The 16826-nt window shown below is 56.8% G+C and overlaps 5 protein-coding genes across 5 annotated transcripts; 1 reads left to right on the forward strand and 4 right to left on the reverse strand.

Annotated features, from left to right (window-relative positions):
* Positions 1-98: 98 nt before the first annotated feature.
* On the reverse strand, positions 99-1748 carry WHR41_02709 (uncharacterized protein; the record flags this gene model as incomplete). Its single annotated transcript, XM_069371315.1, has 1 exon — positions 99-1748. The coding sequence occupies one exon, from the start codon at positions 1746-1748 to the stop codon at positions 99-101; it is 1650 nt and encodes a 549-aa protein (XP_069231817.1).
* Positions 1749-2389: 641 nt separating this feature from the next.
* WHR41_02710 (uncharacterized protein) lies at positions 2390-3291 on the forward strand. The gene is made up of 4 exons (XM_069371316.1): positions 2390-2523; positions 2648-2757; positions 2811-3034; positions 3121-3291. The coding sequence occupies exons 1-4, from the start codon at positions 2472-2474 to the stop codon at positions 3140-3142; spliced, it is 408 nt and encodes a 135-aa protein (XP_069231862.1). The 5' UTR covers positions 2390-2471; the 3' UTR covers positions 3143-3291.
* WHR41_02711 (uncharacterized protein) lies at positions 3279-7936 on the reverse strand. Its single transcript, XM_069371317.1, has 3 exons — positions 6982-7936; positions 6698-6916; positions 3279-6635 (listed from the first exon to the last, which is right to left on the reverse strand). The coding sequence occupies exons 1-3, from the start codon at positions 7616-7618 to the stop codon at positions 4198-4200; spliced, it is 3294 nt and encodes a 1097-aa protein (XP_069231863.1). The 5' UTR covers positions 7619-7936; the 3' UTR covers positions 3279-4197.
* A 923-nt stretch (positions 7937-8859) lies between these two features.
* On the reverse strand, positions 8860-9850 carry WHR41_02712 (uncharacterized protein). Its single transcript, XM_069371318.1, has 3 exons — positions 9621-9850; positions 9538-9553; positions 8860-9475 (listed from the first exon to the last, which is right to left on the reverse strand). The coding sequence occupies exons 1-3, from the start codon at positions 9643-9645 to the stop codon at positions 8902-8904; spliced, it is 615 nt and encodes a 204-aa protein (XP_069231693.1). The 5' UTR covers positions 9646-9850; the 3' UTR covers positions 8860-8901.
* A 480-nt stretch (positions 9851-10330) lies between these two features.
* Positions 10331-11728, reverse strand: WHR41_02713 (uncharacterized protein; the record flags this gene model as incomplete). Its single annotated transcript, XM_069371319.1, has 1 exon — positions 10331-11728. One exon carries the CDS (start codon positions 11726-11728, stop codon positions 10331-10333), a length of 1398 nt encoding a protein of 465 aa, XP_069231864.1.
* Between the last annotated feature and the right edge of the window lie 5098 nt (positions 11729-16826).

Raw genomic sequence — 16826 nt, forward strand, 5'->3', positions numbered from 1 at the left:
GCAGTCTCACCCCTCGTTGCACTACCGCAGAATTTCTTCTCACCCACGCAGCCAATACGATGAACGTCCAACAAACACGATCAGAAACCGACCGCCCGCTAATTCCTCACCGTGTACGAAGCCCCATGGAAGAAATCACACTGCGCCGAAACGTCCAAGTCCCCAATAACCCCCGCCTGCGTGTAATTCACGCTCATCACCGCAAACTCCGGCACGCCCCCCTCCGTCCCCAGCGCAGCATTGTACACCGGCCACGCGGGCTTCTGCGGCCCCGACGAGAACGACCGCGCGCTGGGGTCCAGGTCCGTCGTGAACGAGATGAACCACTCTTTCATCCACTGCGCCAGCGTCGCGTTGTTCACGGACGGCGAGTCGTTCGATTGCTGCAGGAAGGGGCCCGTCGCGGCGTGCAGTTGCGAGCCCGCGTTGAAGAGCAGTTTGTACGTTGGTTGTCCGGCGTCCGAGAGAGCGGATGACATGTAGTTCGTGGGGCAGTTGATGATGAAGTCGCCGAAGAGCGCGGAGCGCCGGAAGAACGTGCTGTTGTAGGCGGTGGCGGGGTAGAGCTGGTACAGGCGGTCGAGGAAGGAGGGCGTGGCGGCGGGGAAGAGGGTTTGCAGGTCGGTCGTTAGGTCCGAGGGCGTGCTGAGGGATTGGTTGCTGAAGCCGTAGCCTTCGTAGCCTTCCCTGTCGGTCATGAAGGGGACTTTGGTGAAGTGGCCCTGTTTGAATTCGTTGCTGGGGAGGTCGCGCAGGACGTCGCCGTCGACGGAGGGGCCGTAGTAGAAGTCGCCGTAGCCGTAGCCGTAGCCGGGTTGCGCGGCGTAGCCGTCGATGTAGGTTTGCTGGGAGGCCGTTTGGAGGGCGGAGCTGTTTAGAGAACGCAGACATTGCAGGTTGCTGCAGGATGAGGCGGAGAGGAGGTCTCGGTATTGGCTGTTGAGGATGGTGTTGTCGTGGTAGGGCTGCCACCATGGGTATTCGGCGATGGCTGCTCGGAAGGGCGGGCTCGACACGCCGCCATACATAATCATTTGGCTGGTGACGGAGCCGCCGCCTGCGCTGCCGCCCCAGATGGTGACGCGAGCGGGATCACCGCCAAAGGCGCGAATGTTGCGCTGGACCCATTCGAGAGCGGATCGTTGGTCGAGAAGACCGGCGTTCGCCTGTCCGTCTTCTTTGATTTCGGAGCTCGAGAGGAAGCCGAAGGCACCTAGTCGGTACTGGATCGATACGTATATCATGGAGCCTGCGGATGCGTTGACCAGAGCCTCGCCCGGCACCCTATATGAGTTGCCTTGGGTGTAGCCTCCTCCGTGGATCATCAAGAGTACAGGCAGGGAGGCTGACTCTGGTTCCGTCGGCGTATAAACATCCAGACGGAGACAGTCCTCCTCTCCTGCCACTGGGATCGGCTCCGTGGTGTTGAGCTGAGGCGGTCGCCGTTCCGGAGTGCCTTGGACGCACATAGGTCCCACTGACTCAGCGTTCAGGACATCATTTTGGGAGAAATCGTTATGGGCTTCGATGTTTTGGGGAGCTCGCCAGCGAAGCTCGCCTAAGGGTGCTTGTGCATAATGGACGCCGTAAAAGACGTTCGTATTGTAATCAGCCGCAAGACTAGCATTGCCTTTGTATTTTGCGTATCCGAGATCAACGATTGGGCCGGTGCTGTTTCCATTGGTCTGGGCAAGCACTACAGATGGGCTGGTGGCCAAGGCTGCCAGGATCGGGGATGTTAGACGCATGATTGGGAATCAGAGCGATCCTGGGATCAATTGTGGCCAGCATGCGCAACAATGCCGTTGGCTCTGTATGACATTTATACATTCGAACAAACCTGACTAAGGACACCGACGACATCATGTCTGAACGGTAAGTGAGGGGTTGATATAGTTTCGGTAAATTGACATTCCGTCAACCTCCGTTCGGTCACAGATGAACCGAACTCGCGCTTTGAGATCGTTCCAAGCCCTGTGCAAACAATTGTTGCTTACTGTTTCGATGCCAAGTACAGTATAACCTGCGTGTGGCTTGCATGTGAGCTGTAGCATCTCCTCTGCGCAAGCACAGTAAAGTGGTCAAGAGAACATTGCACAGACGGAGCCAGTTTTCGTTCGCTGTAAAGTTGTCCGCCGGCAGAAGTCAAGGATACATTCATGCTACTGTATAGACCCATAGAAAGATGTGCCGACTGCCGTGCTTCCGCACACCGAATGTTACTTACAAATGCATGGTGTGAGGGACCCGATGCGTGAGCGGCTGAGATCACATTGGAAATTGACCCCAACCCTAACCCTAACCATGACCCCATCCTTGTCAAGCCCCACCAAACCCCACGACCTCACCGTGTGCACTGGTAGGGCGCGAGACTAATTTCACGTTCTGTACGATTGTCTTTCTACTGTAAAGACAAGTCAGTGAATCATCTATTTGCATTTGCTGCGAGACCAAGAAAGAAAACAGCGACTATGTCTTCAAAACTGAAAGTCACGACGAAGAACGCCCCGGACTTGATGCCCGGTATGTGAAGTGTTGCTGCAATCAGAAGAATGACGGACGGAAATGGAGTCTCATGACCCATTGAGCAATTGCTCTCCCGTTAAATCGCCTCGACGCAATAAGCTGACATCAAGCTCCCGCCCAGATGTCCTTTCCCAAGCCATAGTATCGAACAACACAGTCTACTGCTCCGGCGCCGTAGGCATCGACCCCTCCACCAAAACCCTCGTCTCCGGCACTGTAACCGACCGCACCGTATCTCAAACCATCCTATCCACAAGCCTCCCACACCCAGCTAACCACCCCAGCACCAATGCATCCGCAACCTAGCCGCCGTGCTTGCTGCCGCCGACTCAAGCCTCGACAACGTGCTCAAAGTCAACGTCTTCCTGGCCGACATGGCGGATTTTGCCGCCATGAACGAGGCGTACAAGACCTACTGGGGCGCTGTCAAACCTAGCCGGACGTGTGTGGCCGTCAAGCAGTTGCCGCTGGGGACGGATGTTGAGATCGAGTGTGTGGCTGTTGTGTCGTGAGTTCTTGGCCTTTTCTTTTGTCGGGTATGAGAAGCGTGAGTTGTGGAATGGAATTGCTGACAAGAGCGTATTGAACTCGCAGCCCGAGGAGCAACAAGTTGTAAGAAGCGCAACCTGTCCGTCGATGTATGGCCGATCTCAATGAACAATCGAGCATGCGTTCTATGCAGAGGTTGGCTAGGTCAAAATCCCATCCCCTTCACATAAGCCGCGCACAAACACATACTGCAAAGAATTGAATCGTGTATCGCAAGCCCAAGCTTCCATTTTCTCATTATCTTGACAAGGGATGAAAGTAAGGTAAGGCAAGGTAAGTTACACGTCCGTTCCGCCCCAGAAGCCCATTGAACAACAGATAGATGTAAGGCGTAAAGCCACCGCCACCGTACCAGCGCACCCACATCCCATCTGTGTTCTCAGAACCTCAAGCCCAGAACAAACTCGGATCCGCCCTTCCTTCCTTCCCTATCCCCAGGCTGTCTTCTGGCCGTGGATCTGGACATCCCCTTTCCCCTTCCCTTCTTCTCCTTTTACACTCGGTGCGAACGAAAAAGCAAGTCTGAGCAACAGCAGAAATAATCAACATTTCAAGAATCAAGAATGAATGCGCCGGACCCAATGCTCTTTTTCTCTCTTCCCACGCTTTCGAATGCTGAAGGGTGTGTTTTAATGATGACGATAAGACGAACAGGCAAGAAAGAAGAAGATTCAAGAATTTTCGCGCGAATGAATTGGAAATGAAGACGCAGAATAAACAGAACAATGACAAGCGTCCGTCCTTCCTTCCTTCCTTGAGGGTTGTAAGGGAATGGGATCGGATGCGATGGTGTGCCACGTCATATCGTGTGGCGGGTGTTTTCCTCCTGGCAGCTGTGAGGGGCCGGTGGATCGTCCTCTCTCTCCTCCATTGCCTTTGCCTGCGAGTTGGTCGGCGTCACGACGCGGCGTGCGGCGCAGCTACCGCTCCGTCAGTGCCTTTAAGAGTCTTTTCTATTCCTCCTCTGAGCGTATGTCCATACATGAGCTGACGGTCATGTGAATCGCCGGCCCTGAACAGGAGCGTACGTGACGCCAGCGACTGATGAATCGGCTACGGTAAGCGATCGAGCCTTTTGTGTCAGACACCAAATGAGCGCAGCGATAAAATCAATCGTATCCTCTAGCCGCCCTTTCTCTCGCTCTCATTCGCAGGCATAGGCTCGCCGCCATGTGTCCTTGGACTCCTCGGCTGGCCGCCGGCAGTGGACTTGTTCTTCTTATGAGACTTGCGTCCGGGAGCCGGCTGCCACTCGCCTTTCTGGCCTCCAGCGGTGATCGGAGGTTGTTGGCCAGAGGATTTCGCAGCGGATTGCTTGTTGCCGTTGCCGTTGCCGTTGGAGTTTCCAATGCCGAGGCCGGCGGGTGTCGCTTTGCGCTCAGGCTTCGATTCGCTCGGCTTCGGCTTCTCATTCTCGTCGCGCTGTGCTTGTTTGGCGGTGGCGATTTTGGCGGCTTTGAACACGCCGTTCACCTGAGATTGCTGCGGCGAATCGAACGTGTCGTAAGTCTTCGTAGGCGACGGCGTGCGTAATTCGGCGACTGGGGAAAGCAGAGGCCCAGCACTGACAGGAACTGCGTCAAGGACGGTCTCCTCCTGCGACCCTGCCTGCTCGTTCGATGTCGCGGGGAGCCGTGACCCTGATGTCCGTCGGGTCGTCGGTGAAATGCCTGGTGACGAAGTACGACGATCGGGTCTGGAATCGACCTCATGTCCGTTGTAGTCGGCAGTTCGCAAAGGCAGTGGATGCGCATAGTGAGGCTCCACCATGGGACCAACGGAGACGTGCGTGAAGCCATTGGCATGTTGCCTGGGAGGCGGGGGAGGCGGATTGGATCCATTGACAATGATTGGACCTCCGTCGCCAGCGGCCTGCGCTGGTGCTTGCTCGGGTGCTGGGGATGAGTCGTAGCTCGAGGAATTATAGGCCCCTTGCGCTCTCGATGATCCCAGGTCACCAAGAGCGGAACTTCTCGCATTACTCAAAGGGCTTGGCGACCTTGAAGAATGCCGTCCGTTGACTGTCGGTGGCATGAGATCGGGCGTCACTCTTCGCTGACGCTGCGGCGGATCCCTGAGAGTTGGCATTGCAGGCACTTGCATCTGCGCGCTGCCGGCTTGTTGAGGACCAAGCTGTGGCGATTGACCGACGTAGTAGCCAACATACTCCTTCGGCATTGCAGTGTCCGTGGAATTGTGTTGCATATTCGGCATCGCGGTATATGGCATCTGCATACCTCCATGCTGGACATGCCCATAGCTTTGAGAGGGACGGAGGCTGGGATAGCTGCTTCCAAGTCCAAGAGCATGCATATCGAACCCTTGTTGAGCAAGCTGATGCACCAACAACGGATGCGGGAATGAGCGACCAGGCTGGCTCTGCGAGCGGGTCGAGCTCGTCGATGGCACCGGCTCAGAAGCACGCTGACCTTGACGTCTTAATGCCGGAACAGCAGCAACGAGAGACGGACTCGAGGGATTTGTATTTGTTCCTTCACGCGACCTCTGGGTTTGTTGAGCCACAGAAGATGCTGTAAAGCGTGGCGCGTAGGGAATCATGTACCCAGGAAGGAGAGGTGCTGTCTGAGGTGCGGCGTCGATCGAGTTGTATCGAGGGCTTCCAAGATTGGCATTGGCGAATTGCGTGCGAGGGTGTGGCGATGCCACGCCAGCCAAGTCACCTGCTCGCACCTGACCCTGGTTCGTATGTTGCTGCGCAGCCAGCTGCGACCTGAGAGCATCTTGTTGAGCTTGGAGGTACTGATATTGCTGGTACAGCTGATCGTGCAGATTGCCCTTAGCAGCAAAGTAGTCCATCGCATTGACGCCGACCGGTGGGCTTTGCATGTACATCACCCGCTGGTTGTTAAAAGCGGAACCACTGCTAGCACGCCTGTTTCCAGATCGCTGGGCAGACTGGTTGCGATTGCCGCCTTTCTTCCGTCCACCAGAGTTCTGCTCCTGATTCTGCCGACCTCCTCCGGATTGTGAGGCACTTCTGGTAAGGGTCGGCTTCGGCTTCGGCGGTGGTCTTTGGAAAGGCGTCTTCTCAGGATCGGGAGGAAACTCGAACTGCTCGCAGCATTTGTCCAGTTGACAGCCGTCTGCCAGAAATTCATAGGCGCGCCGGATCTCCTCGTGGATACCATGCCATGCGTAATCGTCCGCAGAATTGCCAAGATTGCGCTCCGTGTTGAAGGGCTCCTCGACACACAACCGACACCGCGCCTCCTTGTTGTCAGCGTAATTGTCCCATCCTTTTTCGCGTCTCGACAATAATCGTCCCTCTTTCACAGAAATCACGTATGTCGAGAAGTTGAACTCATAACCGTAGTGCAGGAAGAACCCGAAGAGCAGCTCTGCTAGTGTTTCCTTGTTCTCTTGACCGTAACCCTTGATCGCCTCCAAGTCGTCTCCAAACGTGGACAGCTTCCCGTTCACAGTCGAACGCTTGTCGTCTGGCATTTTCTGTAATGAGGGCAGAATCGGAGGATCTCTTCGTTGCAGGAAACTGATGATCATACAAATCCAGGTGTAGGAGCTGATGGTGCCACCGAAAGCTAGAGTTGTTGTCAGGATGGTGTCATTTCTGGGAAGAGGATAGGTTGAATGAAAATCTCACCAGCATCGTTCAGCAGCCTTCTTTTCGTCCAGTACTTGATGATCTTGGCCAAAGGCCGCACTCGTTCATCCAGCTGGACATACGTTTTGATCATCCTCGTGTTCTCCAGAGCCAAGGGGTTGTTGACGTTGATATCGCAAGCCAGCTGCAATTCAGGATCCCAGCATTTCACAATCGGTACCTTGGCAGCCGCCCTGCAGACTACCTTTTCCATACCATCTGTTCACATGTTAGCGGTCGTGCCTTCCAAAAATGACGTCGCCATCGAGTCTTGCGAGACCTACTTCTATGCAAGAGCATCGCCAGCGAATGCATGCTTTCTAACTTTCTCAGCGGTGTTGTAACACAAATATCCACATCGGAATCGCTGCTGCTTAGCAAATTGCCGGAGCTGCCAAAGACCGCCACCTCGATGTTGCTCTCTGGCCACTCCTCGTTCATGATCCGTTCCAGCTTCTTGACCAAGGCTGATCGCCGCTCTTCGCTCTCATCGCTCGGCAACAATCGGTCGTAGAGCTCGCGCATGTCTCCGGACAACTTGCTCTCCTCTTCCGGCTCCAGCGTCTTCTTCAGCTCCTTCTTCGGCGGCCCGAGCTCTTGGTCGCCGCCATCGATGTACGGTATTCGGCGTTTCCTGAATTCAGGTCCGGTCTCGAACTTGCAAACGACAGGGCCCTGAGGGGGCACGCGCTGGGTGCCATTTTGACCCTGGCCCACGGCCTCGGATGCGACAGAGCGGGGGCTCTGGTTGCCCAGTCCGCGGTGCGGCGAGGGCGAGCGGGAGTGAAAGCGAATGTCCCGCGGTTGCTGATACGGAGTCGAAGGCACGGAATTAGAGTGCTGACTCTGCAATTGCGGGCGGGGAGGATGTCGCTGCATGAATTTTTCGTGCTGAAGCGTGGACATCGTAGGATGAGGCATTCCCTCGTCGGTGCGGCGGCGCGGCCCAGCGTGTCACGAGCACAGTCTCACGTCGAGAGAGGGCGGGAGCAGACTTCCCATTTGAGGGCCCAGCGCGACTGTGGGTGCCGCCAGTGACGTTGTGGGGTGGAGGAGATGCGGCGAGGCGAGGTGCAGCAGCAGACGGGACGGTCGTGTGGTTTGGAAGACTGGACGTCGCCGCGGCGGAGCAGGTGGACGGAAGGGGAGGGAGCAGCAGGCCGGCGGCGGTTACAGGCAGGTTGTCTCAGAAAGTTCGATAGAAGGGCCGGCGTCGTGTGCGGGAGTGTGGGCGTGAGACGGGGCGCGGGCTCGCGTGCGGGCGGTGGGCGCGAGCGTACGGCGTGCGGCGGGCGGTGCGGACAGGCGGACGGCAGTGACAATAGCGAGCTGATCGGATGGTGAGATACTGGCGGCAAAAGGAGGGGAGGGATTTGAGGGCGAGGTTGATTTAGACGAACGTTCTGTGACGCTCCCCGGACCTTGTGCTCGGAGGCGCGCTGGTGCTGTGCGCTAGCTGCAGGTGCGCTTCGCTGTGTCTCCTCGCGCGGGCGCCGGCGAGCCGGGCGGGCTGAGGCGGCGGCTCCCTTTGACGAGCCACGACACCCCAATATCAACGTGCTACCGGCGTATAGTGGCCGCAGGCTGTGTGGACGGGAAAATGCTCTATGGCGTGGACACCTCTCCAGACAGACCAGCCGGCACGCAATGGCAACCACGGCGGCACATCCTCCACCACCTAAGAGCGCACGCTCAGCCCGCCCGCGCCCACGCTGCAGAACATCCGACCCTCACCATTCGGGTGTCACCCCCCTCCGCTTCTCACATGATGAGGAGACCCAGCCTCGCCAGCCTGCTCGCTGCGGGCCAGGCTTACGGCGTTGCTGCGACGGAGAGACTCACCGCGCCGCATCTGTGCTGGCCACGCTGACCGTCCGGTCATAACACGCTCCGGCCATCCACGTCGCACACCCAGCCGCCACCCCATTTAGAGGCACCGTCTGCTCAGCCTCACGCTGACACCGTCTTTGTCCCACGCTTGTGCTGTTTGCACTCTTCGCGCGCCCAGTCTGGGCAACGACGTCGTTCACCGCCGGCTTGAGACAAAGGGAATGGGATGGAAATCAGTAAGTACTGCCAAGGTAGGCATTTCCTGTGTCTCCCAGACATGTTGACCAGATTGGAGCATGCATTTCCACTCGAAGTGATAGTCCCAAAAAAGGCGAGAAGCAAACATAAGTATCATTGCTCTAACCAAACCCCCCTCACAACCGACACAACCCCTCCAAATTCTCCTTCGTCTGCCCACTGAACTCCCTCACCAGCCGGCTAATCTCCCTAAACTCCCCAATCCCCGCATCGCCCATACACTCGTACAGAAAGCTCTCCGAACTCGTCACCACAACGCCTTCCGCCCTCAACCTCGCCAGCGCAATCGGCACCTCCTGCGGATTGCAGCTGCTCACCCCGTCCGCGAGCACGTACACCTTGTGGCCCTCGCGCAGCAGGTCCAGCGCCGTCTGCGTCACGCAAATATGGCTCTCGATCCCCACGATCACGACCTCGCGCTTCTCATTCCCCAGCGCTTCGAACGCCCGCCGCACCTCCGGAATCCACATGCTGAACGCGGACTTGTCGGCGTGCGCCTGCGTCTTGACGCCCTCCGCGCTGTCGAGCTGGAGCTCGGGACAGGTCTCGCCGAGCTTGGCACGCAGCTGCGTCGTTGCGAAGACGGGGATGGAGAGGATTTGTGAGGCGCGCAGGAGCTTTTGGGTTGTTGAGACCACTTTGGGGAACTCGTGGATGGCGGGGCGGAATTTCTCTTGCAGGTCGCAGATGCTGGGGAGGTGGTGGGTTAGTGCATGGATTGAGAGTCGGTTGGGGCGTGGCATGGGGCGTACAAGAGGGTTGGGCGCACTGGAGAATGGGTCCGTCAGTCATTACTCTGGTTGAAGATGAGATGGCGGGGCTGGGTGAGGCGTACACAGGCGCCGGGTGGGTGCTGCCATCTTGATTGATTATCGCGACTGGCGTGTGGGTATTCTAAATGGTGCAGAATGCTGTGTTTGCACAAGATTTGATTGTCGAGGCTACAGGTAACACTTCAAGTCGCCCAAATGCCATAGACTTCATCATCATCGATCCGTCTCCCCGCGCTGGACCTCGGCTCCACTATCTACCGGGCTCCAAAGCTCAGCCCTATAGGATTGCGATTTGCTGCGAACGCCATTGGCCGTTTCTTCACGGCAGCATCATGGCAGCAACATCGCATATGTTGTCTTTTATCAGTCCACGATTCGATCAGTACAATCATGGAAGCGCATAGCATAGTGGGGAGGGATGACTTTGTATCCACGACCAGCACAAGACCCAAGCGAGCGGCCAGTGCTTGGTCCTGCTGGCTCTGACCGACTTTCGGACCCCTGAGATGACATGGGGAGCTAGTCAGGGCGACGGAAATACCGTTGCTGTTTAATTGATACTGTGCTAAGGATTAGCGCATCGTATTCACGAGGACATGAAATTCGAAGGAGCGTCCTGTCAGCGTTGCCGCCCGATCCGTTCTGGCCTCCAATCAGTATTTCTGACGCTGTTAGAGATTCGGGGTCAAGGTGTCGAGCAGAAGATGCATGAGTGTATGGTACGAATATATGCATGTGTCTAAGTGTAGTTGTATCCAATCCCAAATCCCGATTACGCGCCGGCAGCAAAGAAACTCGCCAGACTGCCCACTGCCAGCCCAGCCACGAGGCAGAGGCCCATGAAACCACCAGCGGCCTCGCGCTCTTCGGGCTCAACCCACTCGCCTGCGCCGATCATGCAAGTGCTTCCAAGATAGCCGTTCGTGAGACCGAAGAACAGCTGCACGACGACAAGGTAAAAGACATCGCTCTCGACAACAGCGCCCTGACCGCGGATGTTGCACAGGTGGTAGAGACCTACCCATCCGACGCGGAGTACGGCCAGCAGCAGAACGATACGGGGTCGGGCAATGAGAGAAAGCGCCGGGATGGCAGTGACGAGACGGCCGAGGAGGTCGCCTATGTTCCAGAACAGGAATGCGAGTGGGATGAAGCTCGAAGGCTGCAAGAATGCCGGCTGGTCGGATGGCGGGCGCACGGAGACGATGCGTTGCGTGAAGACTGGGAAAACCATCGTGATGCCGAAGGTGACGAAGACGGCGCTGGCGAGCCAGAAGAGCTTGCGAAAGAGTAAGCTTAAGGGGACCTCTTCGCGCGCGGGCTGGGGCTCATCCGTGGTCTCTGTCGTTGCGGTAGAAGTGGGTTTGCCAGTGACTTGACGGTGGCGAGTTGCGAGGTATGAGAAGGCGAAAAGGGTGAGTACGGAGATGATGGTGGCAGTTAGGAAGTATGCAAGCGCAGATGTGGATTTCACAGGTTGAGGGCCGGGCGCTGGTCGCTCTGGGGAGGGAATGCCATCGCTTGGGGCATTCAAGCTTTTCTCATCTTGGACAGACAGGACGGATACAATCTGTGCGATGCAAGGCAACACGCCTGCCACACCTTGACCAGTCATGATGCCCTGGGTGTACTGCGGTTGACCAAAACCAGATACGTAGGCGAAGATACCGTTCTGGCACAGGCCAGTGGCCAGACTGGTAGCAAATATCATGATCATGAGGAAGACGAAGTAGCCTGTCGCTCCGACATTGATGACAGTCGAGGCCGCCAGGAGGGCAAAGATGGCCATGTTGATGAACAGCGAGCTGATGATGCGTTTAGGGTAGCTGGCACCCGCTTGCATCCTCGTTAAGATGAGCATCGAGCCTAAGTTGGTGATGGTCGAGACGGCCAATTCTGCCGCTTGGAAGTTCTCGGATATCCACTTGCTATCGCGGAAGCGATGCTGAAAGTATGGGCCGGCCGCTAGGAACATGTTCCATGCCCACAGCATCGAGATACCCAAAAGTAGGAACACGCCATATTCCAGCCAGGAGAAGCGAGGCTTGCCGTCATCGTCCACAAACGATACATCGTCTTCTCTTCTATCGGCTTCTGTGATGCTGTTCTCGAGCGGCTCATACGCTTGCTCCTCCTCTTCTCCCTTCCATAGTCGGCGAATGCGGTCCATGATGGCACCTAGGCTTCAGGATGCCTAGTTGCGTAGTGTCCAGGAAGAATGGTGTATTTGCAGCGACTGGGTCACGAAATAAGTGGTCTATGGTTGCTGATAGGTAACTATCATGTGCTCAACCCATGACGATGACGGCGAGTCACTGGTGTCGTGCGTGCTATCACGCGTTGCTGGTATCTGATCCACTATCAGCTGTCACGCGTCGGCCGCAGCTCCAACGACGTGGACCGTTTCGGCTTGATCCGCTTGCCGCACTCGCTTGAGCCCGCCCTGGCCTCTACCTAATACAAGTAGAGCACTCGTTTACCATGGAGCTTTCGTTCTTTCACATGACCGTCGTTCACTGCATGCACGTATGTTGTGCATACTTGCACCTTTGGTATGTTGACTGTGGCAGGGCGCAAGCAGCATCGCAAGGGGCCACTTCAACCAGCCTCATCATGTGTGCCTGCGTTTCACGAAAGCTTATTATACTGGGGAACTTGGATGCACAAGTCGCTGCAAGACCACGTCGGCGCCGGCCGTATTATCTACTAGACGCTCCGAAACATTCCCTTAGCATGGTCTCGTAGTGGCTCGCGCAAGCGCAACGGCGCTTCCATCAGGCGTGCGATCGCTGGTACACACACATCATAGACACACAACTCAATCGCGGAGTGATGCACAGCACCGCCACAAGTCTCGAACGTTTGCAGCTCGCGGCAAACCGGATGGGCGCGCGGCAGGCTGCATCTTGCATGTCGAGGGAGTCGCCCGCTCGTCCCCACGTCATGGATGTGCGAAACGATCGGCGGCGCGCCGAAGCTGTGGGCGCGGCGGCCAGAGGACATAGCTTCCCTGCTGCAAAATCGCCTTTCCACAATGCTTCCCTGCTCGCAGGATCTCTGGCGACATCCGGGTCACGTCCTCCTCCGGTCACTTCCATAATCACCTCTCCTATTTGATTCCACCGTTGCATATTTGCTTTGCATTTGGAGGCTTTTGCATATACAAATCTTCGCTACACCGTCACCTAATCTGATCACCCTGGGAATAATTCGTCCAGGGCACCGTATTCCCGCATAGCCATTGCATTGTACAGAACAGGCCTATACACGCCAAACTCGTACAAAATGAGAGCCTAGAGGAAGGACTAATTGTACAATAAAACACCATGGACGAAATCCTCGAAAGCTCGCACGCCGGCTCCGAGAGCATGGCCTCCTCCATCCTCACCGAACGCCCCGACTCCCCACACAGCGGCCCTCGCTCTCTCACGCAGGAAGTCGAGCACATCAAGCAGCTCCTCTCCCGCTTCCAGTCTGCCCCCAAGAGCAACGAGGGAAGCATCACCGCCCAAGTCTTCCGCCGCCGCAGCTCGCCGCAGCACAATGTCACCCAGGCACAGCTCTTCCACGAGCTTGATGGTCTGAAAAGGCGCATCAGGCACGAGACGCAGCCGCGGAGGGAGAGGGAGGAGAGCGTGTCGAGGGATCCGGACACGGAGAGCGAGGTTGAGCCGGGCGATGTGCCGGACCAGCGGGAGGAGGAGGTCGAGAGGCTGAGGGAGGAGGTCCAGCTTGTCAAGTCGCAGAGGGAGAAGTGGCTCGCGGACGCTGAGGCACGGATCGACAAGATTCTGGGCGAAAAGGAGGCTGCCGAGGAGAAGTCGCAAAAGTGGGAGGCTCAGCTCAAGGACCTCTCCAAGCAGCTGGATGAGATCAAGAAGGCTCTGCATGCTTCCCAGGCGGAGCACAAGAAGGTTGAGCTGTCGAATGAGAAGGCTCAGGCTTCTGTCAAGTCTCTTGCATCGGAGAAGTCGAACCTTGAGCAGCAGCTGGCGTCTATCCGTGAGACTTTGGAGTCACAGAGGAAGGAAGCGGAGAGTGTCAACGAGGCCTTGCAATCCTCAAGAAAAGAAGTGGAAACTGTCACCGAGGCCAAGCGCGCCGCTGAGAAAGATGCCAGCGATGCGAAGACCAAGGCCCAGAAGCTCGAGAGCACCAAGGCAGAGAACGAAAAGGCCTTGGCCGACAAAGACCGCCAGCTTGAGAAGGCTGCTGAAGATCACCGTCACTTCGCGCAAGAAATGAAGACGAAGATCCAGGACCTGGAGAATGTCAAATCTGATATGGACACCAAATTGGCCGATAAAGACCGCCAACTCACCGAGGCCCTTGAAGGCAAGCGCTCCGCCGAGCAGGACGCCGACGGAGCAAGGACTAAGATCCAAGAGCTCGAGAAGATCAAGCTTGAAAGCGAGGATGCTTCTGCAGCGAAGGATCGCCGGATTGCCACGCTGGAGCGTGAGGAGAGGGAGGCCAGCGAGAAGCTGCAGTCCGCCGTCAAGGAGCACAAGGCCGCCTCTGAAGCCACCAGCAAGGAGCTCCAAGACCTCAAGACCCAGCTCGAGTCGAGCAAAGCTGCTTCTGAGGAAGCGTCAACGACCATCGCCTCGCTCCAGGAGAAACTCACCAAAGCCGAATCCGCAGCCGCGCAGACCTACGAGCAGAGCAAGGCTGAGCGCGTCCGCGTCGCTGCTGAGACTCAGGCTCAGATGAAGCGCAATGACGAGACGCTTGCGGATGTGGTTTCAAAGCAGAAGGAGCTCTCGGATCTCAGGGCTGAGTCCCAGGAGACCCGCACTAGACTGGACGCCATGGCCCACGAGCAGGAGGAGCTCAGACTGGCTCTTGACTCGAAGGCCAACGAGCTCCAGGACCTGAAGGATGTCCATGAGAAGGAGAACACCACTGCGCGCGAGACTCAATCGAAGGAAGCAGAGCAGGTGCTGGCTGCCCATGAGAAAGAGCTTCGGGAAGTGAAGGATTCTCATGAGAATGATCTCAGCCGCATGAAGACCGAGCTTGAGGGCTCGCTCGCCGAAGCGAAGTCTGCACAAGAAGGCCTGAAGACGAAGCTGGCTGAACTTGCTGGCAAGCTCGCAAGAGATACCAAGGAGCACCGCGTTTTCCGCGAGGAGGCTGAGAAGGAGAAGCAAAGTAACGCTGAGGAGCTCAATGCTTCTAAGGCTAAGCTTGATGAGCTCCAGAAGTCTCTTACCTCTAGTCAGGAGACCATCGCAGAGTTGCAGCGCAAGTTGAAGACGCAGGTCGATGACTTCGAGGCGAAGCATGCATACTCTGCCAAGGAACTCGAGACTGCTCAAGAGCAGCTTGCTTCCAAGACACAGGAGCTGCAGGAGGTGAGCCAGAAGCGGATCGAGCTGTCTGAGTCTTTCGAGGAGGCAACCAGACTCCATGGGGAGAAGGGTGAGGCACACGAGAAGGCTGTGGCTGCGATGAAGGCTGCCCATGACAAGGATGTCGAAAGACTGAACGCTACTGTCGAAGAGCTCTCGAGCGCTCGGGAGATGGCTGCTAACGAGAAAGACAACAAGCAGAAGGAAGTCGACGACCTGAAGTCTAAGCACACTGCAGAGCTCGAACACCTGCAATCCGAACTTGAGACCGCCCGTGCGAACCTGGAGAAGGCATCGATCGACCAAGATGGCGCACACGCATCCGCTCTGGAAAGCCTGAGAACCGAACACGCAGACGCCATCAAGAACCTGCAATCTCAGCACGCATCCGAACTCGAACGTGCAAAGACCGACTCCGAATCCGCCGTCCAAAACCTGGAGCAGGAGCACCAGCGCCTCGTCGAACAGCGCGCGCAATTCCACGAATCCGCTGTGCAGGCGCTCAAGGCAAGCCACGAGGAAGCCGTCAACGAACTCAAGGCCAAGTACGCCGCCGACGCTGAACAAGCAGACTCCGATGCAAAGGCCGCCGCTGACAACCACATCAAAGCTCTTGAGACCTTGAAGGGACTCCACACTTCTGAGAGTGCGCGTGCCCGCGAGGAGGCGGACGCTGCGGCGGAGAGTGCCAGGCGGGAAGACCAGAAGGTTGTGGATGAGCGTGAGGCGGCGCACTCGGCTGCTGTTGAGACGCTCAAGGTCGACCATGCGGCGGAGGTTGAGGAGTTGAAGACGGGTCATGCAGCGGAGCTTCAGCGCTCCGGCGATAATGCTACCGCTGCGTCGAAGAGTCAGGCTAGTTTGTTGCAGGATCGTATTAAGGAGTTTGAAGGTCAAATCGAGGATCTGCGTAAGAATCATTCCAACGAACTTGAGAAGGCGAAGAAGGAGCATGGCAAATCTATGGAAGAGAGAGACAGCAAGCACCAAAGCGCCGTCAGTGATTTGCAGAAGCAGCACGAGGAAGTCGTCGGTCGTCTCCGTGATGAATCAACTACAGCTGGTCAGAACGCCAAAGCGCTCGAAGAAAAGCTACGCGAAGGTCATGTGCAAGAGCTGGAGCAGCTGAAGTTGCAGCATCAGGCATCTCTTGATGATGCCAACAACAAGCACAAGGCCGAGGCGGATAGCCTTCAGAAGGAACATGAAGCTGAGGTCAAGCGTCTCAGAGAGGAAGCATCTGCAGCAGCCGCCGATGCCTCCAACGCCCACAATGTCGAGTCCGACCGCCTCCAGAAGTCCTACGCTGAGGCGCTGGAGAAGGCCAAGACAGATCGTGAAAGCGCTCTCCAGGAGCTCCGCAACAAGCACAGCACCGAACGTGGCAGCGACAAGTCTCTCACCCAAGAAAAGGTAGGATCTCTTGAGAACGAACTCGCGGACCTCAAGGTGCAGCACCAGCGTTCAGTCCAGGAGACAGCTGAAGCGCACAGAGCTGCTCTCGCCGAGAGTGAAGCCAGAGGCAAGCAGTCTAGCGAGTCTCACCGCACCATGCTCTCTGCCATTCGTGATCGTTACGAAGAAAAGGCAGAGGAGACAAGAAAGACCCATGAGGCGGAGATTACCGCTATGAAGGAAGCCGAAGAGGCGAAGCATGCCGAGATCTCGAAGCTGCGGGAGGAGCACCAGTCCTCTTTGACTGAGATGCAAGATAAATTGGAGACTGAGATTCGAAGCTCGCGAGAACAGCGCGAAAAGTCAACCAGCGACCTCAAGACATCTCTTCAGTCGCAGGTCAAGCTGGCGCGCGAGGACCACGAGGCCGCCCTGAAAGAGCGAGACGACATGTGGTCGAAGAAGATCTCGGACATCCAAAGCGAACACGAGAAGGCCATCGCGCAGGCTCTGAAAATG

Source organism: Cladosporium halotolerans, assembly GCF_011745625.1.
Source record: "Cladosporium halotolerans strain TM138-S3 chromosome Unknown Sca6, whole genome shotgun sequence".
Lineage (NCBI taxonomy): Eukaryota > Fungi > Ascomycota > Dothideomycetes > Cladosporiales > Cladosporiaceae > Cladosporium > Cladosporium halotolerans.